Source organism: Pseudoliparis swirei, chromosome 4 (assembly GCF_029220125.1).
Source record: "Pseudoliparis swirei isolate HS2019 ecotype Mariana Trench chromosome 4, NWPU_hadal_v1, whole genome shotgun sequence".
Taxonomy (NCBI): Eukaryota; Metazoa; Chordata; class Actinopteri; order Perciformes; family Liparidae; genus Pseudoliparis; species Pseudoliparis swirei.
Genome location: NC_079391.1, coordinates 9,208,335 through 9,234,599, shown reverse-complemented (window position 1 = coordinate 9,234,599; position 26,265 = coordinate 9,208,335). Strand labels below are relative to the sequence as shown.

The window sequence follows — 26,265 nt, the reverse complement described above, 5'->3', positions numbered from 1 at the left end:
GTACTTCTGACAGAACTGAAGGCATAAAAACCCACAAACAAGCAGCACCTGAAGGAGGCTGCAGGAAGTTTCGAGCAGAGCATCTCAAGGAGGGAACTCAGCGTTTGGTGGCGCCTATGAGTGGAAGACTTCAGGCAATCATTGACTGCAAAGTCCAAATACTTATGGTCCTGACTGTATTTATTGTAAATTATTATTTACAGAAGGAAATATATTTGCCAGCAGTGATTTGCCACATACTTTGGTGTCATCTGTTTTTTATCTCGGCGCACAGCCTTCACACACTGAAAATCTCTGTCAATCTGGTTTAGGAGCGTGTCATTCCAACGTCTACTCTGACAACAGATTTGAGGGCGCGAAAAAAAAACACCATCATGTTTTTCGGTCACTGATTGAGCTGAGGGTGATTGTGAGAGAAAGAGTATTAGTCTGTGTTCTTAATGCTATACCATTTCTCTGAATTAAAACCATGATAACTAAAGATGATTTATTTGAAGGAACTTTAATTGTCTATGTGTTATCCGTGCTATTCGGATTATTGCTCATTTGGTAGGTTTCTGGGTTTTTTTTAGGGTTTTCTCCAGAGGGGAATACATACTTGGGGGCTCACCCAAGTACAGCTTACGTGTAGGAAACACTGCGTACTCAGCACGCTGCACAGGCTGCTTTTCCTACTCCATGACCACATTGAGACCTTTGCATGCCAGTGGCCAGCATGGCAAAGAGAGACAGTATTTCCGATGTAGAGTCGTTGTGAAAGTATAGCTCAGTCACAGAACAGGAATTCAGTCTATTCCTTAAAGGCATAGGGGCAAAAACCGATATCATCTTAGGGTGTGCTTTGGACTTCAAACCAAAACCGTTTTCCTAAAACGGTCTAGGGTGGTAAATTAGTTGTTTTTTTGTATTTCATTGTCTCTCACACTCCTTATATATGCCAACTTGATGCCATCCACCTGTATCAACCCCATCAGCTCAAAGCAGTCCCTTAGCAAATAGAAAAGGCTCCTCCCAGGATAACTCTAAATGTGGCATGCTGACTGGCTCTGCAAAAACAGATTCGTCATATTTAGACGTCTGGTGCTGCACTCAAATCTCTTTGGGAGGTGTTGAGTTATCTCCCTTGTCTCAGTCCTGGGGAGAGTGAAAAATGATGCCTGGCCTTAAAAATACTTTGCAGTATGCAGTGGGGCCGATTGCTGTGCCGAGGGTGCTGCAACGGGACACAGCAGGATCAGACTGAGGCTCTGTTGGAAGGCTTTGAGAAGATAGGACTCCAGGGCAGAGGGAAGCAGCTCAGCATTAGCCCATATCAGTCTAGTCCTGGGAAGACACTGTGAGGACTCCACTGGGATGAGAAGACATACCATCAATCTTAATAATATGCCTTCTTACTCACCGTCACAGACGTCAGCTGATACAATCCTCAGGGTATGTACGTCACCAAGGAAGCACTAATCTGTTACTGTAAGTCACTTGAGCCATCAGTCTTTCTTCATTCAACCCATCACTGAATTGCGTCATCTCCCTCCTATCCATCTCATCCTGGGAAAGAAAATCCCTTCAGCACCCGTTAAAACACGTTAGGCTTTGATTAATGTTATGAACCCAAACACGAGGACGTTAGATGTTCCGACATTTGTGTGAGTTCCACAACAAGTATAAAGCAGAACTCGTGGTTAGTTCTTCCACGGTGGATGGCGGAAATGAAAACAGTTTTCACCGAGATAAGCCACGCCCCCTTTCAGGCGCAGATGAACCACAAATAGTCGGGCGAGTAAACTCACGTGAGTAAAGCTTTGTGAATTCTGTTTTTGAATAAAGGGTTGGAAATAAATTATTAATTTTTTTATCAGATTATTCGGAAAAAATAATCACCAGATTAATCGAGTATTAAAATAATCGTTAGTTGCAGCCCTACTGTACACACTATGACAATGCTGCATTCTTGTCTTAGTTTCAAGCCATTTGTCCTGAACTCAGCTGCTGTATGCCCCCGTCCACCGTTACTAACGATCACATATCCTGCAAACGTCAACAGTAGGAGCCACTTCTGAGTCAGGAACCCAAAGACAAGTCTGTCATAGACAGCTGGAGTGAATGCAACTCAGAAAGAAACCAACTGCTCTGTTTGTTGCCATGACTGAAGTGTGGGATTAATGGAAAGAGGAGTTGACAAGAAAGAATAAAAGAGACCAGAAAAATAACTGGTTGGGGTGGAAACGGAGGGTGTAATGCTGCTTAGACCACAACACGGATATAATAACGATGGGTTGCCTGTGGGAGAAAAGGCTTTAGAAAAGGCCCACTGTGTTAGAAGAAACCAGTTTCCATGGGGAGACGGTACGGAGGGGAGGGGCTTAATCATAGACATTCTGACTAGAAGTGAATGCTTTTTTATTTGCTTTGTCTGTTTTGAATGTGTGAGTCTTCTTGTTGCATGTCTTGTTAGTACTTGACAATGTCTAAGAGTACTCACTATTCTCACTATTAATTGTTTGTGCACCCATTGGAAAGCGTAATTTTTGTACAAACATTGTAAGATGTATGTAATCTTGTGTTTTTAGGTTTGTTTTATGACATCTGCCTCTCAGGACTACAGATGAAAAATAGCCTCTTGGCTAACTGGCACATTTGCAGAAATGTTGTTTTTAATTTGCACTGTCCATTATCAAATATACCAAAGACAATGCTGGGATAAGTTGCATATAGAACAGGAAAAAAGAGGACAGCAGGAAGCCCACAGGAGGGACTGAAAGTTGGAAACTTCCCAAACAAGGATGAGGCAAGAGGCAAGAGTGCGAAGTGGGGGGAAGACGGTTGTTTACCTGGTCGTACTCCAGGGCCCCCGGGTACAGGGGCCAGCCCAGAAAGAGCTCAGCTATCACACAGCCGAGGGACCACATGTCTATGGCTTCACAAAACGGCAATCCCAAAATAATCTCTGGAGCCCTGTGGAACAGAAGGAAAAAAAAACAGACAAATGTTAGTCACACGATAATAACATGGGAAAACAGCCATCTTTCCAAAAAATAAATATGAGAACCATTCATATAACTTTGATGCAGTTCTTTTATTTTTATTTCCATACGTATTGCAAGTGTTTCTATAGAAGCTTTACATGTGTGGTACATGTGTATCAGTGGCAAGTGACTTGTCAGTCAGTGTTGTGCTTGAGAGAAGTCTAGTCGAGTGTCAGCCGGCCGAGTCAGTGGGTTAGCAGGTCAGTCAGGCCGGGATCAAAGCTTTGACGGGCTGTTGTTTCTGCTCTCGGCTGATCAGAACTGAGAAACTATCTCTTCACCGTGCGTGCTGCTCAGCTAAGGAAAACCAAACAAAGAAGCAAAAATGCTTATTACATGGATGAGTAGTGGTGACACAGGCCTGTCGGCATCAATAAAGGGAAGGCATGTTGACACCTGTCAAGAACTCATTGGCTAAAATGACCCCGGCTGTATGTTGAGACGGTCAAACTGTCCTCTTCCAGTATGCGTAAAACAACAGGGCTGGTCATAATTAAACAGGTTTGATTAAAATCTTAATGTTATCAATGCAAATATATTAAGATCAGAATATGCCTTTGATTATTATTTGAATAGTAATGATGTCCTTATTGCCTAAATAAATGATATTACTCAAAATAGCTAAGCCTAAAATTATTGCACCCATGTGACTGGCAAATATAATTTCACTTCTGTTCAGCATACACACAATATATATATATATATAGGATGAGATTTCAACGCAAGGGTGAGATTTCAACACAATTAGCTCAAGTGACGATGATTGCTATTTTAGAAAGCTGGACATACCACCAAGCAGACACTTGAGGCCTTCGTGAGCGTTCACACTGCACGGATCTAAAAGGATCCAGCGGACATCGACTCCATGACGACTGTGGAGCATCTGGGACTGAATATTGTCGGACATATGGATAGCAACAGCACATTTAAGGCCTGCTAAAATAAGTTTTAGACTTATTCATCACATGGTTCATACAAATGCATGCAGCAGCTGGTGCAGTGGGCTACACAGCAGCAGAAAACCAACCAGGCAGTAATGTCAACCGTTCCAACCTCACAGCCACGTCCTATTTATACAGAGCAGGTTTTCCCTGCAGGAGTGAGAAGCAACATATCAACACAGCATCGCGTTCCTCAGGGCACAAGTCTAATCAACGGAAATAAAGTTCTGCTGATCGGTACAGCATGAGCAGCAAAAAATGACATCATCGGGTTGGTCTAGTTGTTAAGAGACTACTCTGAAACCAAAACCTGACAGTCTAGCCCTTTGAACAGCCAACGCATAACCTCCATCAGTGCCAGATAAAGACCTCAATAATCTATTTAAAAAGGTCAAATATACAGGATTAAGAGCATTAAAGAGCAGCTAACAACTAGTATTTTTATATGTAAAGATATAGTGGAGTAATGTCTCAGAGAATGAAGTCACCTTCGCTCCGAGTGTGTTATCGGAGCTTTTCCTGGCTTTATTGACATAGATGGCCGGACGAGTGTGCCCCACGGGCGAGATGATGGCCGCTCTCAGGACACTCGGCAGCACCGCCCCTCCGGTTCCTCTTCAGGTAGACCGTGTTCGCCCCGTCAGCCATGTTGAAAGCCTTTAACCCTCCTGTCGCCTTCGGGTCAATGGATTTGACCATTTAATTGTTTAAATGTGTTTGTCGGTCAAAACACAAACAAACAAACATAAACTTGAAAACAAACTTAAAAAAATATTATTAATAATTATTATTTTTTTGATTTTTTTTATAGAGGGTTGACCTCACCTCAAAAGTAAAATATAAAATATAAATATAAAGGGAGGAGGTTATTGATGAATCGGGGTCAAATTGTTGAAGGCAACACAAGGGTTAAGGCTCCCAATATGCATAGTAAGCATTTATTAGAATCCATCTCCATTTATTAAAGTCAAAAGAAAAGCCTGCTAATTGGGTCCTATGCAAACAATAGTTACTATGACAACACAATTCAGTGTTAGTCTTTTTCAGAAAAACAGTGTTCTAATCAACATGATAAAAACCTTTTATAGACCAATAACAATAATGCCAGTCTAGCAACATTCAAGAGTCACCTCATGAGCTAACTTCTGCTACCAAAGAGTATGCAAAGTGCTTCTGGGCAGAGAGGGAAGGTACATTGTGAGATTGTCTTCACATGCTTTTGTTCTTTCTCTGACTTGTGGGTGTTGTGCATTCCCTGCTTCATGCACAATACCCAAAAGTCAAAGAGAGAAATAAAAAGAGCCAAACAGGAACCACCAGGTCTCCCTGTCTTTGGTTTAAGAGGAGGGTAAGTCCATGTTGCCATGGCTGCACGTCCTCATCAACGCGACATAAGCCTATCCATAGATAGATTTGGTTCCACGGGATAGCGGTGGATATGAAGAACAAGCTGCGGGGCCACTGAATGCTACAGGAGCCAACGCATTGTGACTGTTCCAAAGGAAAAACAAAGGTAAAACAAAAAGACGAGCAATGTGATGGACGAGTATCCTGCCGTGCATCCAGACTCCTGCTCCATATAACAGTGAAAAGGAACATGTGGGTATATAGACGATACATGTTTCCTGAACAGGGAAAAACTCAGATAATTTATAGCACAAAGCATCTAAACATAAGCAGCTTTTTAGATGAAGAATTAATGTATGAACATGGTGGCTGTTTGCCTGGGCCTGCTTAACATCCGGTTGATGCAGGACTTCTCTCTCAAATGTATGAATATGACATCCTTCGTATGAAAGCTAACAAAATAAATCCTCAGCGACAAATCTCCAAACTCTGTTCCGTTGGTCTTTTGATTGATACTACTGCGCTATTTGAAGGTTTGGAAATTACTGACTGGAGTTGTCTGCAATATCTGTGTTCAAAGGTTCCCATAGAGCCTCGTGTGTTATCGGTGAAAAACACATCCAGAGGCAGCAGAGGGGGGAAAGACGTCTTCGGAGCGCGTGCCTTTGTGCCTGATAGCAGCAATGTTGACACTCCCCAGTTCACAGCTCACTTTTAGAGCGTCGCCCTTTCTATCACCGTGTACCATTGAGTTCTAGAGATGCTAATTAGTTTGAAAATGGATCAAATAAACTTTTAAATACGTTTTTTCAACAACTAGAGCTTCCTAAGATTTTACTGAATGGATTTACACTGAGATGGTGCAACATGTAACGGTTGCTTTTGGTGTGGTCACTCCAGAACAAGGCCCGACTGAGAATACCAAAATTGCATTCGGCGGTGGCCGTCCATCCACTGTCATCCACTTAATCCGGGGTCGGGTCGCGGGGGCAGCAGACCCAGCAGGCTCACCCAGACTTCACTCTCACCCGCAACATTTTCCAGCTCATTTTGGGGGATACAAGTATAAAACAGCCACCCTGCAAGTGTGATATTCAGCAACAATCACAACAGCAATGGTACAATGTGGTCAACTAATGAAAACAAGTATGTCTGTGGTCAACAGGTTAAACTGTTGGCACCTTCACCTCAAACATCTTCTTTTCTTCCCTCTTTGTTTGTCTGCCTCTCATCCACAAAGAAGCGGAGGCTCAAGACATTAAGTTAGTAGAACCAACACAAACATGATGTGTGGCCAGTTTCCAAAACACACAGTGTGCAATACATTGTTGACTGACAGGTTACGACAAACTCCTCAAACAAGGGTAATGAATTGTCTCTTCCAGCCCAATATCATATATAAAAGGTGTTAGATCAACATAAAAACATATATATATGTAACATATGCTGCAGTTTTATGTCACCATTTAACAAATTAAATTAAAACATTTACTAGGTTCGAGTTCATAACCTTCTGAGTTCAGTTGTGTCTCCAGTTGCTTTGGGACAACAGAAATAGGCATAAAAGAATTCTATTAATTATTTTTTTAATACAGCTCTAAGTAGCATATGTCAACAGGACACGAGCGTTGCACATTGTCCTAACTCATTTGATTGATGGCTGCATTGGCGCCTGGCTTGCTGTCGTACATTTAATACGACACTTCTGGGGTTGTTGGAAAGTGTATTTTCAACAGTCACAGTGGCTTACTGTTCATTTTTCTTCCAGTATTTGTGTCAAGTTAGGCTAAATATACCCAATACTGTACTAAATATACTCAGTATTTATATTAACTTTCTCTAACTGAGGAAACAAACAAACACATTTCCCAAAATGTCAATGTTCCTTTAACCCTCCTGTTGCCTTCGGGTCATTTTGACCCGATTCAATGTTTAACCCTCCTGTTACCTTTATATTTACTGACATATTTTACCCTTGGGGTCAATATGACCCCAGCTATTAAAATCTCCAGAAAATTATTAGAATTAATATTGTTTTCCAAGTTTAAGTGTGAGGTACTTTGTTTGTTTGTTGACTACCGAAAGAACACAGACATTAAATCGGGTCAAATTGACCCGAAGGCGGCAGGAGGGTTAAATATTGAATCGGGTCAAAATGACCCGAAGGCAACAGGAGGGTTAATATGCAGGACTGGGAAGTGTTTTTTCTTTTGTTGCATCTTATTTTTATCTCCGGTGAAAAAAAGAAAAAGAACAGTGCAGATAAATGATATCCATCTCAATGTCCTATCCAGGGCCATTATCGTCCCTCCAAAAGTAGTTCTCTGATCCTTCCTGCTCCGTCATCCTACCAGCTGAAACAAAGAACAGCAAATAAAGGTGGCTGCACTTGTATGTTATCGTATGATTAACAAGGACTTTAAGAAAGCCTGTTCTAATAAACTAATTTGGCCTGGATCCAGCCACCAAGACAACAAACTGACTCGTGGTGACTCCATGATGGAAGAATGGCGCTTTGTTGCGCGACTCTTTCAGGAACTGGAATTCAACACGGTCTCCGGGTGCTCTGCATTATTCAGTGGAACACAGAGGCAGAGCAGCAAAGGCGGAAGTAGCACTTGCACTCTAATCCGCCCAGACCGTAGATTAGGGCTACATGGCGTTGGACATGTTCACCATTCAAAGTGCCGACATGGAGCCAGTGTAAAGAAATACCTTATTTTAAGTTCAGGTGGACTGAACTCCTCACTTTGTTTTCCCAAGATAACAATAAACCTTTACCCGAGGGTTATTCAAAATACATGGGAACATTTTTCAAAAAACAAGATAAAACCTATGTTTTCTTGCGCGCCTATATGGAAATTCCTTGACCGATGTCACGTAAAAGATTCGATAGTAGCTGGCCCAGTTTAACCCATTGAGGATATGCAATTCATTACTTTGTTGACGTCAATGGTTTTGTTATTGGATGAGGACACCAGTTATTGTGACGATATTAAAGTAATAATCCTGAAGATGTTCATGCAAATAAATGTCTTTCAAGTCACTCAACGAGGTAACCTTGAATGTTACCGAGCCCACAGCCCTCTGATGAACGCCCTTGCAGTCGGGGCATTATGAATTGGGCGTCTGTGGAGACATCACTGGGAACAAAGGCAAAGCGTGTTGGGTCTCTGGGAAGTACGATCCTGAAAACACAGCTGCAATTATCATTCATCGCCATTGGTGCCGTCAAAGAGAACAAAACGGAGATCGTTGCGATATTAACTTTAAAACAAAGCTGAAAGACAAGCCACGGCTTAAGAACGCACTGCAATCTATTTAAAGCCTTTCATTTATTCGAATGCTTAGCAAATTGAAGCCTTGAGTTGACAATCTTTGCCAACTACATGTCTTATTCATGAAGGATGCCATTTCCAAGGTGAAATCACACTTCTACATGAACGTTACACCCCAAAGCCATTAGTTCATGAAAACACCAATAAGGATATGAACGTTTTCTGGAATACAACACTGAGCTCAGAATTTCAAGCCTTTTCTGCTGACATCATGTTGGAATTGTTCTCTGCAGGATTATTCTCGCAATATTTGTAGTATAACACACTTGCAAAAAGTCGAGGGTGCACACAACACTTTTGCAGGAGTATAGCAAAATGTTCTCTCATAAAAACTCACTTTTACCTGCTTTGTTAACTGCAGACATTCTTGCTATTCATCAGTAAAACACATGTTATCTTAAAACAACGTGACCGTTTGCACAACACCAGAAAAGTAATTAGTTGCAGCTGTAAACATGAAGCAGTGCATGTGATCATGTGACGCAGATCGGCACGACAACGAGCTGGATTGAACCAGCGGTGAGTCTTTATCATGTGAGCACTAGTTTGCAATATTCTTGGAAACATTAAGGGAGCTCCTTCTGTTCAACTAAATATTGTTATGTTCATACCGATTTGACACAGGATCAAAGTGAACTGACAGCCCGTTAATAAAATACAAGATGGTGCAAAAACACCATGATGAGAAATAGCCTATTATTCAGATTCTTGCTAAATGATAGATTGCAAGCTACTTTGACCACGTAAACACCGAGAAACACTCATTACCCACAAGCCCAGAGAAGTACACAGTTCATAAAGGGGAGACTCTCCTGTGCCAAAGAGTTCCCTCACACACACACACACACAACAGGTTTACAATACTCTCTGGGGTTTACTTTACGGGGGGGTAAATTAATCCAATAGTCTTAGACCAAATATTCAATGCGTAGATAGAGAATGAACAGCAGCTCGTCATTTACATAAAGACACTGGTCCAGCATGGGCAATCTAGAGAAGAGCGTTTCATTGTGTCCATGCTGCGTTGCTGCACAGGAACACAAACCAAGACCACGGGTTCACGGTAATAACGCTGCAGTCTTTGGCCGAGTGCAATTAATGCGTAACGTTAAGAATTAAGAGACATTAAAAAAAAAAATGTAATAAGAAAAAGGATACTACATATTCCAAGTTATTTGCAACCATGTCTCATTTCCAGCTAATCTGAATTGGACAGAGTATTTTACATGTCGTTTGTAATAATTGAGTTGAAGATATATAACTATGTACAAATGTGGACGCCAATTCCATTAACTTGAGCTCCAACTGAGCTGACTGACTTTGACTGTGCCAATCCGGTTGGTCAATGCTTGTAAATTGTGGAACCGGCTGGTGCATCTGTCAAAATTATTGATTTGAAAAGCAGATGGATCATTTTAGATTACTGGCCAACAAACGGCCACAAACAGACATATACAAAAATGACCACAGCTGATGTTAGAGCTGGTTGACCTTAATTGAGTAAGTGAGGGCTCTCTAGTATTTCAAGCAGTCCCTATTTCATTCTGCTGCCTATGTGCTTCACCATCTATAGAAGTCAAAGCCCACTGGCCGGCATCCCAGGAGCTATTTTAAGCCACCCTCCACTCTTAGCCTCAGCAATGCCTCACATTATGCTTTCTGTACTCTTGTCTGAGGGGGTACACGCAACAGAGAAAGGCATTTTAACAAAGCCTTTTTCATCCATTCATGTTTTGGAATGAAAACAACTTTGTCCTAAGTCGTATTGACCTGCCAAGGGATGTAAATTAACATTAAAACTATAATCTACAAGGTGTATCAACTCGCTACAGTTGTGTTTTTAACTGTGCACGGTTCCCTTTTATATCAAATACATAAATAAGACAGAAAATGAGAAAAACATCCATCTGCTCATAATCTGACAATACGTCTGTTGTACAATAAAACATATTTTAGAAATGTCCACTGACATAAACACAGACTGATGAAAACGCCACATAATCGTACCCAAATGACATCCCGAAGTAGAATATGGAATGTATAATTTGTTGTTTTTTTTAGTTACGGATGGAAAAAAATAGCGGTCACCAGAAGTTTAAGGTTAAAAGAACTGACAAACTGCGTTGAAGCAGCCGCACGGTTCACATCCTCCCCCACTAAAGTGCAGCAAAGCAAGGCAGTTCTATTTTGAGCGACTTCCTGAAATAAGTGCATCGTACAGCACGACAATATTCACAAAAACAATGAATTATTTAAATGCCATGTCGATGTCTTTCACTAAAAACAGCCGGCATTGACCCAAATGGGGATCATAAATCCGTGTAACCAATTCCCAGACTTAGAAACCAAGACTGAAGACAAGAAAAGCATTAAAGAAATCTCTGCAACAAAATCCCTAGATTTTAATATTTAAAATGCCATCCGAGTAGATCTCAGCTTTTTTTGCCGAACCGTGACGAGCTGTAAGGAACTGTGACCTGGAGACCTAACATGGCGAACATTCCCAGTGGTTTTCACTGAGAACAGGAACAGCACATGTTGAAGCTTCACAGATAACACACACTGCGGTGTTATACCAAATCCTAAATGTTTCCAACAATTATCATATATAGCTGCCTCGTGGTTTTACGATCTGCTGTCCAATACGCATACTCCTCCAGTACACACAGGGTCATTAAATATCCAAGTCAAGTCTGTGATTAAATGCAAGAAAAAAAGAGTGTGTGATAGTAAGTTGTGCGTAAAACTCCTCGGTGGAGTTGTTATTTTCTTTGTACGTATTGTCTGTTTTTCTCACAGAAGGATGTTTGCCGAACAAAGACCTTCTTGGTGGAAAGGTTGCCTCATTAAATTGCAATAGTCAGTGAAAAAAATAAAAAAATATCCAAGTCTAGATTTAAAAAGTTACCCTTTCAACGTGTTTTACAAACGTATGTGTTCCAGGTAGGTCTGCAGTTAACAAACAGTTGTCTCTCTTTCGACATGTTAGATCAAGATCACAACTCATGGGAATTAGATACCGACTTGACAGCGTGGGAGTTTGTGAGAGTTGAAGAGAGGCAAAGTGATCAGGCAGTTAAACCACAAACTGCATGAATCACTCCACAGCATCGAGCTGCTGCAGTCGACGTCTTACCTCTGATAGGACATCGTCAGAGAGGGAGACCCACTGGCGTGGTCGACAGAGGACAAGAGCTGATCTCCTCTTAAGGAACGGGCACTCGGTAGAGCGCATACCTTCGCATATCACAAGATTGGGCATTGAATTATGAACATTTTGGCATTAGTTGCATGCCAATTGGATAGAAATTGACCGCGCTATGGTAAAAAGAAGATTTTGACCTTTTCATGACCTTGACCTTTGACCAGATCGATCCCAAAATCTAATCAAATGGTCCCTGGATAATAACCAATCATCACACCAAATGTCATGCGATTCGGTTTAATACTTTTTTAGTTATGCGAGTAACACGCATACAAATAAATTAATGAATAAATAAATAAACAGCGATCAAAACATAACCTTCCGCATTTTCAATGCGAAGGGAATAAGACCGTTTTACACTTTTAGTGGAACTCGTAGCATTGCTTCTCCAAACCGCGACGCAGTAGACCGCGCTCGTCGGTCTTGCTAGAAATCTTTATGATCCGGTCGATTTTCTATTGCACCATACATGTTGAATATTTAAGCAATTTATTGGATTAGGCCAGATTTCAAAGAATAGCGAGGTTACTTGAGTAAGTGGACCCTGAATCATCATCTTAACAAGTTCTACTTGTATTTTATTCTCCATTTGTATTGCTAATTCAATCACTTATTCCTACAGCAACAACAGTGGCGGCTCACAGAGAGCAACCCATATGGCTCCCCCGAGCAAATGCATGTTAATAATAGTAAAGCAAATTATTTTAACACCTTTGCTTTTGGCAAAGCCATTTCCAGAATGATGAATGCTGAATATAAAACTAGAACGGGCACTCGGTAGAGCGCATACCTTCGCATATCACAAGATTGGGCATTGAATGATGAACATTTTGGCATTAGTTTCATGACAATTGGATACAAATTTACCGTGCTATGGTAAAAAGAAGATTTTGACCTTTTCATGACCTTGACCGTTGACCCGATCGATCCCAAAATCTAATCAAATGGTCCCCGGATAATAACCAATCATCCCACCAAGTTTCATGCGATTCGTTTTAATACTTTTTAGTATTTGTATGCGAGTAACACCGTTCATTACCTTCGCATTGAAAATGCGGAAGGCAGGGGTTTTCCTGGGTCAAAATGGGTCTTCGGTGCTCCCAAAAAATATGTTGGCGCGCTGTGCGCGCACCGTCTATTTGTGCAGGTCGGGCTGTTGAGCAGCTGTCCGCTCGGTCCATTCGCGCACCTCACAGTTGCGTATTGATCAGACAAGAAGACACGCTTATCCAGGGTTTTTCCTGGGTCAAAATGGGTCTTCGGTGCTCCCCTAAAAAAAATGTTGCGCGCTGCACGCGCGCGGTCTGTATTACCATATCACCGTAATTAGCAGACATCTATGTATCTTTTTTTGGGTTTTTTTACCCCCATAAATAATGGAGGCAATGCTTGAGGAAATCATTTTGCTAAAATAGATCGGCTAATAGATTGACAATTAGAGATGCACCGATCAGGTTTTGGGGTGCTGATCACCGATCACTGAAATCAGTATCTGGCGATCTGATAATACCAATCACCGATCACGGTGTCGATTGAAGCATTCTATTTATTGTGTAGCATTATTGCCTAGGACTATGAGGAAATACATATATAAAGCACCTCAAACATTAAAGAAATTACAGATTTCTTTCAACATTTAGGACTTTTACTTTGAAAAATGTCCTAATTGATACATTAAAATTGTTTGATTGCTATTGTTGGGGATTTCAGATATGTATGGAACACATCTGCATCATCCATTTCCTGGAACTCTTGGGGAAGTCTATATACAGGACTTTTTTTAACATACAAAAGTCTGACTTATTTTTATAAACTCTTCCTTGGTACAGTAAAAAAATTTAATGTTAGCATAATTTAAGCTAAATCTCAGAAACGATCTCTAAAGATACTAAATCAGTTCATTGTTTACTTTTATATGTTCGTGTATGATTTGTCGTCATCTTATTTTGAAAAACGGATGTTGTTTCACGTGGTTCTTTCCGCTAACTTTGCAAAACCGGATGTTGTCACTTAAATCCTTCCGCTAACCTTATCAAAACCCTCGCGCGCTCCTGATCGAATGCGTTTACCGTGAACATCAGTATACAGGACTGTCTCAGAAAATTAGAATATTGTGATAAAGTTCTTTATTTTCTGTAATGCAATTTAAAAAACAAAAATGTCATGCATTCTGGATTCATTACAAATCAACTGAAATATTGCAAGCCTTTTATTCTTTTAATATTGCTGATTATGGCTTACAGCTTAAGAAAACTCTAAAATCCTATCTCATAAAATTTGAATATTTCCTCAGACCAAGTAAAAAAAAAGATTTATAACAGCAAAACAAAATCAAACATTTGAAAATGTGTTTCCAGGTGTTTCGAGTTAATTAGACGATTCAAGTGATTTGTTTAATACCCTACTAGTATACTTTTTCATGATATTCTAATATTTAGAGATAGGATATTTGAGTTTTCTTAAGCTGTAAACCATAATCAGCAATATTAAAAGAATAAAAGGCTTGCAATATTTCAGTTGATTTGTAATGAATCCAGAATGCATGACATTTGTTTTTTTAATTGCATTACAGAAAATAAAGAACTTTATCACAATATTCTAATTTTCTGAGACAGTCCTGTATAGGGCCTCAGACATGTGAGAGTCGGCTGAGTCGACCCAGAGATTCAACTCGGGGGACGGGGACGCCGCTCGGTGGTGAGGATCCCCTCGTGGTCCTCTCACTCTGCGGCCCTCGCCGGGCGCATTGTCTCCGTTGCGGTGCGCGGCGATTGAAACGTCTGATAGTTCTCGTACATGTTACGTCATCTGATCGGCCAAGTTTAATCAGCCGTTTTGAGAACGCCGATCAAAACCGATAATGGGAATATCGGCCGATATGGATCGGCGCCGATCAGATCGGTGCATCTCTATTGACAATAGTCCAGGTGTATTCGTGAACGTCGGGCTGTTGAGTGATCAGCAGCTGGCCGCTCTGTCCATTCACCTCACAGCTGCGTATTGATCAGACAAGAAGACACGCTTATTAACTCGATTACTATTGATCAAAACAGAACGAGGGTTCGGCTGTAGCCGACTTGAAACATACTATTGAGAACATATTCGCTGACGTGCACGTGATGAACACAGTTTGTTTTTTTGTTTTTGTTTTTTTCATCGCGGACTTTTTTTGGCTTAGGCGCTCGGGATTTGTCATAGGCGCTCGGGAAAACGGCGTAGGCGTGCGCCCAAATGTTCTCTATGCAGGAAAAACCCTGGCGGAAGGTTATGTTTTCATCGCCGTGTATTTATTCATTTATTTATTTGTATGCGTGTTACTCGCATAACTCAAAAAGTATTAAACCGAATCGCATGAAATTTGGTGGAATGATTAGTTATTATCCGGGGACCATTTGATTAGATTTTGGGATCGATCGGGTCAACGGTCAAGGTCATGAAAAGGTCAACATCTTATTTTTACCATCGCGGTCAATTTTTATCCAATTGGCATGCAACTAATGCCAACATGTTCATAATTCAATGCCCAATCTTGTGATATGCGAAGGTATGCGCTCTACCGAGTGCCCGTTCTAGTTCCTTGTGTTTTAGAACAGGTCAAAGGAAGTAGAGTATCGCCTCATGGTGTTGTAGCTAGTTGCTGTTTATAATACAATGTGGTTGAATCATTATGTGTAATGAACAGAGTGTACCCTAATGACAAAGCTTCGAATTAAAATAATTGAGCAATCATTATTAGTCATAACACTGCTGAGTTATGTGTCTGCACAAAACCTCATATGAATTACTGGACATCATCCGAGGAGAACATTGGCTTACTTTATATCTTTTATACTCTCTATGTAAAACAGGGAAAGGTAAAACCCAAACAGTGAACTGGGTCACAACAGTTGAAAGCATGTCAGGCCTGTTTGTCTAACCAAACCAAAGCACTCATCATATAATGCCATTATATAACGCTGTTTGCACCTCTAGACTAGAAACACAGCATCCTTCCAACATAAACTTGAGCTCCTGCATACACTGCCAAGTTATACCCGACAGCATATTTATGTTTGCAATTGGAATAAATTATCTCAACCTTTCTTGACTTAATCTAACTATACACACTATGTATTAATGTCAGTCTTCCACCAGGTGCCTATCCATCCTTCTTCTATCATACTAAGGCAACGCGGCTTCACCCTGAATGCAAATAATAGAAGAAAATGATGTCCACAAAGTCAACCAAAACATGTTTTCTTAATGTTTTAAAGTCTTGCAGAACACAGAGACATGCCAGTCTGTAATCTGCCGGTAAACAGTGCAGGGTCACATTGTTTCAGAGTTTGTGCTCTGTGGGTCCTAAACAGGCAGGATGTTGTGCAGTATGGGAGACATTTCCTTGTTTTGCTAGAGGAAGGACATTTTTAACCCAACCATGGCTATCTGGACTCAAACAGAGACGGACATTAGTTTGAGTTGCACTGAACTCAAAAGTGCTTTGTTAAAAACATATTTGGCTGATCGTGGTGGTGTGAGCCTTCCTGGACCGGCATCAAATTCAGCCCGCTGCAGGTTCTTTTTTTTGGTTTGGTTTTGGGGGGTCCACAATGATATAGTATATGTTGTGAATACTGTATTGGTTTATGTAGATATAAATGTGTACGGATGGGTGTATGTAAACTGTATAAAGACTGTGTAGATATATAAATGAAAAGAAACAGAGCCATACAAGGGGAGGGGGTGGGATGGGGAAAAGTTTGTGTAATATTTTTGTTTTGTTTTGTCTCGTTTTGTTTTCTCCTTGTTTTCATCTTATGTTAAAAAAAAAAAAAACATCATCCTTGTGTGGTGTTTCTATAAGGTTATACATTTGTGTATTTTCTTTTTGTAAAATAATACTTTCAGTATAACAAACTGTAAATGCTGGCTATTTCACTACAAATATCCTGTAAAAAAAATGTTGTCAATAAAAATAAATCTTTTACAAAAATATATATATATATATATATTTGGTCATCACTTTCTCTCTGGTTTGTACTCACCTATAGTACCGAGACTGGAGGTACGTCGAGCACACTGCTTTGGACACGTGGCTGGCTGAGCCGAAGTCGATCACCTTAACCCTGTAGGGTTGTCTCACGGGGTCCACCAGCATGATGTTCTCCGGCTTGAGGTCGGCATGAATCAGACTCATGCTCTTCAGCTTTTTCAGCGCTGTCGCTACCTGCTGTAGCACAGGTCTGATCACTTTCAGGGGCAGCGGGCTGAACTTATTCTGCTTCAGGAAATCGTACAGGTTCTGCTCGAGCATCTCAAACACCAGGCAGGTGTGGCTGCGATGCTGGAAGCATTCGAAGGCTCGGACGAGGTTGTGCTCGTCTGCGTTCTCCCCGCTCAGGCGAGCGAGTATGCCGACTTCGATTTGACCCTGCCGCGCGTACGAAGGGTGGTTTTTCAGGATCTTCACAGCCACGACCTCCCCCGTGCCCCTCTTCCAGCACTTCACAACCTGGCCAAACGTGCCACGGCCCAGGAAATCCAGCACTTCGTAAGTGTTCTTCATGGAACACAGGACTTCATGCTGCACAACCTGATAGTCCCCATCCCCTCCTGCTGCACCGCCGTCATGTGTCGAGGGGCCCCCTCCAGCCCCAACGGTTGCGTTCCCTACATGTGTCGTTTGCATCATGGCGGGCATCATTGACAGCTCCTCCACAATCTGCATGGCGCTCCCTTTGTTATTCAGCTCTTCGCTTTTACGTTTCAGTCCACATCGCCGAGAGCTGTCGGCCGAGTACAAACCTCCACGGTCCTCTTCTCCGTCACCCTCCTCCTCTCCTCCTCCACTGCAGCCCTCTCCCCGTCCCCCCCCTCCTCCTCCTGCCCCTGGTGCTCCACTGCTGCCCCCACTTGCTGTGTCCGTCTGCTGCTCCTTGCCTTGCGAGTGGACAACCCCTGTGTCCTGCCCCTGCTGGGCCGCAGCTGGGCCTTGTCGTCGTCGTCCTCCTCCTCCTCCTCCTCTTCCTCCTCTATTACCAGTCTGTTGTCTCTGTACACCTCCCACAACCACCGTCTGCACCGGGTGTCCTCCTTGTCCTCCGCGCACTTTCACGCCCACTGCCAAGTCTCGGTTCACAAACGAGTGTGCTTGTTTGGTCGGCCGCACAGTTCCAAGGGTTCTGCTGTTCAGATGAGTCTGCGGTTGTGCCCTCTCATGGTACACACAGCTGCTGGGCTCAACTTTGAGTTTCTTCAAACTGCTAAAGGCACTTGTCTGGGTTTGGTAAATGTGTGGTGGGTAGACCAAGACTTGTGAGGCCATACCTGCAGAGCAAGAGAAAAAAGCAACGGGTCATTAGTTGTGATCCTTTTTAGCATGAGACAAAAATGGGACTATTTAAATAAACCGTACTGACTATGCGGTACTGTGGAAAGTGTATGTAATGTAGCACACTTATACCTAAATACTAAACAACATATTGTGAAATACAAACACCTATCTAGTTTTGACCAGTGTTTTCCTGTCTTTATTTGCTTTTGGTGGAGTTTTAAGTTACAATGAGTCCAAAAACAACAAACAGACAGCCCAAATCCCATTGTGTTGTTTTATTTACTCCTACTTGATGACATTGCAACGACAAGTGCCCCCACTAAGACACCAGTCACCCCAACTTCATACATCAAATGGATCAGGGCAAGATAACATGTTGTGGAGTGCTTAAGAACCACTTCACCATGCTGCCCTACCCACTCACACCTCCACACAGTGGATGAGTAACTTCTCAAAGGTTTGCCTGACCTTTTCCTCCCGTTTCTATGCATCCAACTGTAGGTTTCTAGGCAACCAGTAGAGATAGAGAAAGGATAAGACACAGACAAAAAGAGACAAATAAAGTCACAACACATCACCAGGCCCACAAGTCCAATTACATTGGACATGATTTACTTTTTACTTTCCCAATTTACCCATGTGTGTGTGTGTGTGTGTGTGTGTGTGGCACTAATGCCCATGTGGATGTATTGATGACATATTCTGAAACTCCAGTATGTGCAACAGAAAAAGAGCAGTCAAGTTGATTTACAACTGTCATGATCATCTTTCAAATCTATATTTAAAACCGGCACAGTGACTTCATCAGACACCGTCTGTGTGCCACACTGGAGCCGATGACCTACTTTCATTACAGGGCAAATTCACTGAGATACAAGCAGCTTTTCCCCCAAGAGTTTCATGCTGTATTCAACAGTCATCAGAACAATGTTTACCAACAAAATAAGCGTTGCCTATAATAAATACCAGTGGAAAGCACACTTGTGACAACACTAATGCTGTGAGCACCCCTTTGACTATTCTGAGCAGCAAGATAAGGTCGATCTATTCCCTCGTAGCTCTCTGCACAATAACACCCTGTGTTACCGTTTGCCGAACACTGTTTACCATCTTCTCTAATCAAAACAAATGCTCAAATCATCTCAAGCTGGACTAAAAAGGACAACCATTTTTGTCATGAATAAAAACAAAATTAGATGTGCCCAATGGGGAATTGAAAACTGGCCACACTGAGACACCTACAAAATAATAAATAGTCCAAGCCTAGTGTAGAAGCCACCACACAGCGACAGACGTTTGTGACAGTTTGTCAGAATGGGCCGTGTGCTGTCTGGAACGGTGGTCAGTGATGTTGGAGCCCCACAGGGAACTGTTCTGTCTCCCTTCCTCTTCACCCTGTACACCAGTGACTTCCAGTACAACACGGAGTCATGCCATCTGCAGAAGTACTCTGATGATTCTGCAGTGGTCGGGTGTATTAGGGATGGACGGGAGGAGGAGTACAGGGCAGTGGTGAGTGACTTTGTAAAGTGGGCCGATGAGAACCACCTGCGGCTGAACCTGGCCAAGACCAGAGAGATGGTGGTGGACTTCAGGAGGCGACAGCTCCTACACCTCTGAGTGTCCTGGGAGTGGACGTGGACATGGTGGAGGAGTACAAGTACCTGGGCGTCTCCATCGACAGCCGACTGAACTGGAAGGCCAACATCAACGCTGTGTACAAGAAGGGATGAGTCGACTCTTTTCCTGAGAAAGCTTGATCCTTCAACGTGTGCAGCAAGATGCTGGAGTTATTCTACCAGTCGGTTGTGGCCAGTGTGCTGCACTTTGCCATTGTCTGCTGGGGAGCAGCATCGGAGCCGGTGACACCAGCCGTCTTAACAAACTGGTTAGGAAGGCTGGCTCCATCATCGGCTGCCAGCTGGAGCACCTGGAACACGTGGTTGAAGAAACTGGTGTCCATATTGGACAACCCGGACCACCCTCTCCACCACCTCCTACAGGGACAGAGGAGTACTTTCTCCAGACGTCTCCTCACGCTCCGCTGCCACAAGGAGAGATACAGGAGAACATTCCTGCCGACGGCTATGAGGCTCTACAACAGTTCACCTCTTGCCAGATCACCCTAACCCTTCTTATATTTTGTGTTTTTTTTTTTTTATTCTTGTGTGTTGCTGCTACTGACTCGACAAATTTCCCCTTGGGGATTAATAAAGTATATATCTATCTATCTATCTATCTATTCTACACCCCATAGAGCTAAAAAAAAAAGACCCACTTCTGATTGTTAATGTGGCCATTGTTTGAGAATAGCTGCACTACACTGTATGGTGTATATTAATACTTTTAACATGCAATGATCATGTGATGGCTGCAGACTGGGGCATTTCGATACTGTACCCCACCTCTCACCCAGTGTATGATGGGATTCGCTTAATTGTTGTTGGGACAGTTGATAAAGTACCTACATTTATGGTGTGTTGTCTGTAATTTAAAACCCCTGCCTCCATTATTCATTACAGCCACGATGGGTGTAATTTAGACCAAAATGGAATTTTCCAAAAAATGACACTCCCAGATAGCAGGTTGTGTGTGTCGTGGATTTGATCTACAAGCCGGTACGTTTCAAACTATTCTCACGAGCCAATACATACATTGCTAAATACACTGACGAGCTACTTCCCTCAAAGCTCCAGAAATATGAGGCAACAGTGCAAGCATTTTATTTTTTATATTTACTTTTAAATGTAATATTGGTTTCTTGCTATTCCACTTGTTTTGCTTTGACTCTCTGTGGAGCACTTTGTAAACATCGTTTTTAAAAGGTGCTATATAAATAAATAAATAAATAATAATAAAGCACACAGTGCATCTGACGATGCCGTTAAGAATAATGACTTTTTGGAACATGCAGAGCTTTTCAATGACATTGCAGCGCGAGACAACAACTTGGGTAGTTTACTGTCCGTCAGCTTGTGCGTCATTCACATACAGAATAAGAACCGGGAGACACTTGGGATGTTTACGTTCACAACTAGAATATGGTCTATAGATCAGCAGCAAATAACTTGATTAAGCTAGTTGAGAGGTTTTTCGTGGACTTCATATTTCTTGCTGTTCGGGTCACTCCTAGAATTAAATGTTTTTTTAAACATTTAGGACACACACACAATGCAAACTTAAGCAATTATCAGGCAAATAACACATGCTGGGTTTGTGTTTGAATCTTAAAATAGTTTTAGAGGGGTTTGGATCGTGCATAAAGACGATGGCAGGTGCTATGCTTCTCACACACCGTGCTCCGTACACACAAACCTCTGCCATTAGGAAACTGCAAGCTGAAATATCTCAGGCCGAGCATTTGGCTCAACAGGCGTGCTTATTTTAAACGGGCACTGCACTAGTCATGGCAATAACAAGAGGAGAGGCATGAAAGGGGTTTACAAGTGCTTCTCTTCTCCAAACAACCATCGATATACAGGACTGTCTCAGAAAATTAGAATATTGTGATGAAGTTCTTTATTTTCTGTAATGCAATTAAAAAAACAAAAATGTCATGCATTCTGGATTCATTACAAATCAACTGAAATATTGCAAGCCTTTTATTCTTTTAATATTGCTGATTATGGCTTACAGCTTAAGAAAACTCAAATATCCTATCTCTAAATATTAGAATATCATGAAAAAGTATACTAGTAGGGTATTAAACAAATCACTTGAATTGTCTAATTAACTCGAAACACCTGCAAGGGTTTCCTGAGCCTTGACAAACACTCAGCTGTTATAAATTTTTTTTTTACTTGGTTTGAGGAAATATTAAAATTTTATGAGATAGGATTTTAGAGTTTTCTTAAGCTGTAAGCCATAACAGGGTGTCTACAGGAATAAACCAGTGAAATTTAAGACTTTTTAAGACCACGTCTAAATAAAATTTAAGACCTAATTTACGATGGAAATATACATTAATCTAAATTAATTAATTCAAAGTAAACACACTGATGTCTGTTCAAAATTAACAGTATGGTGTAATGCAAAAGGATAACACAAATGTCATTGCTGTTGTAAATTATATTTATTAATACATTTTCAGAACATTTAAGTCCCATGAAAAAATGTCTCTAAAATTAAGTAAATATATTTAAAAAATACATGCAACATAGTTCCTTTTGAACAAAAAAATCCATAAAATAACAAATAACATTTCCAGCTGCTTTTAAAATGCAAATTCATTTACATAATAGAATGTATGTGTGTGTGTGAGTGAGAGTTCTCATGTCTCTATGTGATGGATGTTTGTGCACAGGTTCATGTCTACTCCTGAGCTTTTGTGAATATACTAGGAAAACAATCCTTTTCAAACTGTATTAATATAAAAACTTCCAGTTGACATTTGGTCCATTCTCCTGGAAAAAAGAAAGAAAAAAGGCAGACATTAGCCAAACAACAGTCACCACATCTCTTTATGACACCACCACTTCAGATTAATGTCAGGCTGGATAAATAGGAATGAATACTATTTTTACAAATTAAGCAACGCGAGCCATCCCTTGAGCCTAGTGAACACTATGTAGACATATTGACAGGTAAACACCACTCTACTTACTACCATTCTAAAACTATTTTTAATTAGTCTAATTAATGTGTAGTGCGCCTATGCATAGCTGTTATTAACTTGACACATGAGTAAAGCTTAACTATATGAAACACATACTCATATACAAGAGGATAGTTAATACATATATTTATGTTAGACTTACTTTGAGATGCTGAAGTAGGTCCTGGTGTCATGGCCCATGAGCTCCACAGGATCCTGACTGGACGTGGTCATTTAACCAATAACGCACATGAAGTCCAGCTGTCTGCTCGCGGTGGTCTGGTCCAGAGTCTCGTGGAACAGAATGAAGAACGCACTGCAGCGTTGGTCTTCGGTGATGAGCTCTTTGTTGCAAGGCGCTGGATTTCCTCCGGTGACCTCCAGCGTTGTAGTTGACGTCGTTGCGGGCGGCGGAGCAGGAGCTAGTGGCGGAGCAGGAGCTAGCGGCGGAGCAGCAGCTAGCCCTGCGGGCTGCTGGCGGCCTTCGCTAGTCTCTGTGCTTCTTGCTTTGCACGTGAGATTCCACCGCTGGAAAGTCTCGCGACACATAACGCAGCTTCAGAAGCATTTCACCGACCGTGACCAGAAACACTCGTTCTTTTCAAGCCGTTGTTGAACTTGCATCCTGCCATGTTTTCTAAAGTAGCCGATACTACACGTTGTAGGTGATTGATAGGACCGAATACGCGGTGCTCACCCGTGTGCGCGCATCACGGCAGAGCTTCGATGCCGGCGCGCCCATCGCTCTGTCGCGCGAGCCGAGAATTGTTTGCGGGGGGGGGATTTCACCGTGTTATAGGGGAAACACTGGAGTTGATAAGCGTGTCTTCTTGTCTGATCAATACGCAACTGTGAGGTGCGCGAATCGAATGGACCGAGCGGACAGCTGCTGATCACTCAACAGCCCGACCTGCACAAATAGACGGTGCGCGCCAACATATTTTTTGGGAGCACCGAAGACCCATTTTGACCCAGGAAAACCCCTGGACATGACACCCAAAAAATTTAAGACCAATCCAATTTGGATTTAAGACAATTTAAGACTTTTTAAGGCCTTATTTTTAGGAAAAGCAATTTAAGACTTTTTAAGACTTTTTAAGGACCCGCGGACACCCTGCATAATCAGCAATATTTTAAAAAATAAAAGGCTTGCAATATTTCAGTTGATTTGTAATGAATCCAGAATGCATGACATTTGTTTTTTTTATTGCATTACAGAAAATAAAGAACTTTATCAAATTATTCTAATTTTCTGAGACAGTCCTGTATTATCTGTAACCGCTGTCCTAGTCAGGGTCGCAGGGGGGCTCGGGACAATCCTAGCCGACATTGGGCGAAGGCGGGGTAAAACTTGGACAGGTCGCCATCAGGTTTGCATCCACATCTCCTTGCGTGTTTTCAGACTGTGGGAGGAAGCCAGAGGACCTGGAGAAAACCCGCCGACATGCAAACTTTACACAGAAGGGCCGACCCGCGCGTTCACGCCACCGGCTTTCCCCACCGACGTTTAATTATTAATCAGACGTGGAGCTACGATGCAGGACCGTTACCATATGGAGTCTCAAGCACTATTTTCAAGTAGTTGCTTGAATATAAATCATTGACCGAGAAGAAAACATTAATCTAATTGAATAAATACTCCGTAGTCATTTTATTTTGTGATATAACAAAGTCATATAGGACTTGTATATGAAACACATTTGTTTTATTTCAGTGGAAATTGTCTGCCGCCTGTACCGCTCTCCAACTGAGCAATCAAGATGTTCAGATTTGAATTACTCGCTTGGTGTTACAAAACACCCAAATTCAGTTTCAAAATAAAACTTGCGCATCGGTTAATTTCCCTTGCCACGCAAGCACAATCTCTAAATGGCCCGAAGAAGTCTGACACGAGGATGTGGAGTAGACGGCCTTTGTTGTTTCCAACGTATGGCAGCTGCTGCTATAATTACCATCTGAAGCCAGATACTCCCTTGGTCGCCCGGCGGGCCCTTCTCGTGGCATCACATTGCCTTGTTGTAGAATATTTCCAGCAACCTTGAACCGCTAAGTAATTGCACAAAGTTGAACTTGTGACCCTGGTCTTCTCAAAATTAAATAGAGAAGAAAATAAAACACCCGTCCACGGTGAACAAATGGCAGTGGTTGCCAAAAGAAATAGCCTTGAGACACAGAAATAATATTACTGTAATGCGTGGGAGGATTAAAAGGCGATGACAGACAAACCACGTTTGGGACGGGGAGGGGAGGGGCAAGCAAACCTATAGCCCCCGTCCGCGGACGAGAGGGGGCAGTGAAATGATGGGCGATTTGTTTACAATAAAAGCAGTGGAATATGGCACCACAACATGACTGCTCATCCCTAAATGTTTCTTTTCCATCAGTAATAGTAACAGGTGAGAGGCAATTAAACTCAAAGCTGTAAGTCGGTTAGGAGTTGAAGAAACTATTCATAGCCAGGTGGCTTTCCTTCTCGGCTAAAAGTGAGACACGGTGCTGCTCTGATCAGTGGGACTTGGCCTCTAAACTGCAACATGTGAGCTGTAGAGCAAAGACGCCTCGTTGTGCGCTCACATTTTAGTCAAAGGCGAGCTGATCGAGAAACCAACTTGGGCGATAACATAATCTCGCAACATGCGTTCTCACTAAGTGTCCCAAAACACAAAGTTCAATAATTTACGTCGTCAGGAAACATTTGTTTTTGCCCCGTGTGATCCTAAACTAAGGGTTGTCAGTAGGCTGAAACTAAGAAGAGAAAGTTGTAAATAATTACAGCCTGATCATAACTCGGGCTGTAATTATTTATTTCTTGCATTTCTGGCAAGACAGGATAGAGCCAGTAGCACAACATGGAGAAGGCTTTATGTTTGACTTGTTATTCACAAAGCATAAATCCTTTGTTTTGCAGCGGTGGCAAGAGCCATATCTTTGGCTAACTTAAGCATGTCCCCGTAAACATAGACTTTTAGGCTCCGGCTGAGGATGTTTGAGTCGTCGATTTCAGACGGGCCAAAAGCGTGGGTCACATTCAGTTCTGGTGGAATGTGTTTTCACATCTACAAAAACATGACCTGATTTATCTTCGTGCATCGCTGTATCGCCGCATTCAAATAAATACTTTGAGAAGAACATGTTTTTTTGTATTTTTTCAATAGTTTTTTAATTTAGATCTCACTTTGCTTTAACTGAACTAAATTGTGTAACACCGGGGTGCTCAATACGTCGATCGCGATCTACCAGTCGATCGCGGCGTAGTATTGGTAGATCGCATGACATTTAAAAAAATTGGCCCGCCCCCCTGAAATTTTCTCTACAGCACGTCTTTGTTCTTTTATTAAACTAAACGTAGATAGATCGTTTTGACTTGGACATTTTATAAGTAGCTCGCGTGCTGAAAAAGTGGGAGCACCCCTGGTGTAACATAACAAAGGGTTAGGTCTTAATGATGCACTACCGTATGAAGAACAAGCTTGATTTGCTGTTGCTATCCCTTGATTGTTAAGC

At 41.9% G+C, this 26,265-nt stretch overlaps 1 protein-coding gene across 3 annotated transcripts in view; it reads right to left on the bottom strand.

Annotated features, from left to right (window-relative positions):
- hipk3b (homeodomain interacting protein kinase 3b) overlaps positions 1 to 26,265 on the bottom strand; it is a 45,447-nt gene that overhangs the window by 15,918 nt on the left and 3,264 nt on the right. For all 3 annotated transcript variants that reach the window (XM_056412325.1, XM_056412327.1, XM_056412326.1), the window contains exons 2-3: positions 16,879 to 18,160; positions 2,829 to 2,952 (exon numbers count right to left, since the gene is read on the bottom strand). In XM_056412325.1, coding sequence (XP_056268300.1) covers positions 2,829 to 2,952; positions 16,879 to 18,160 — 1,406 coding nt within the window. The remainder of the gene's footprint in view (positions 1 to 2,828; positions 2,953 to 16,878; positions 18,161 to 26,265) is intronic.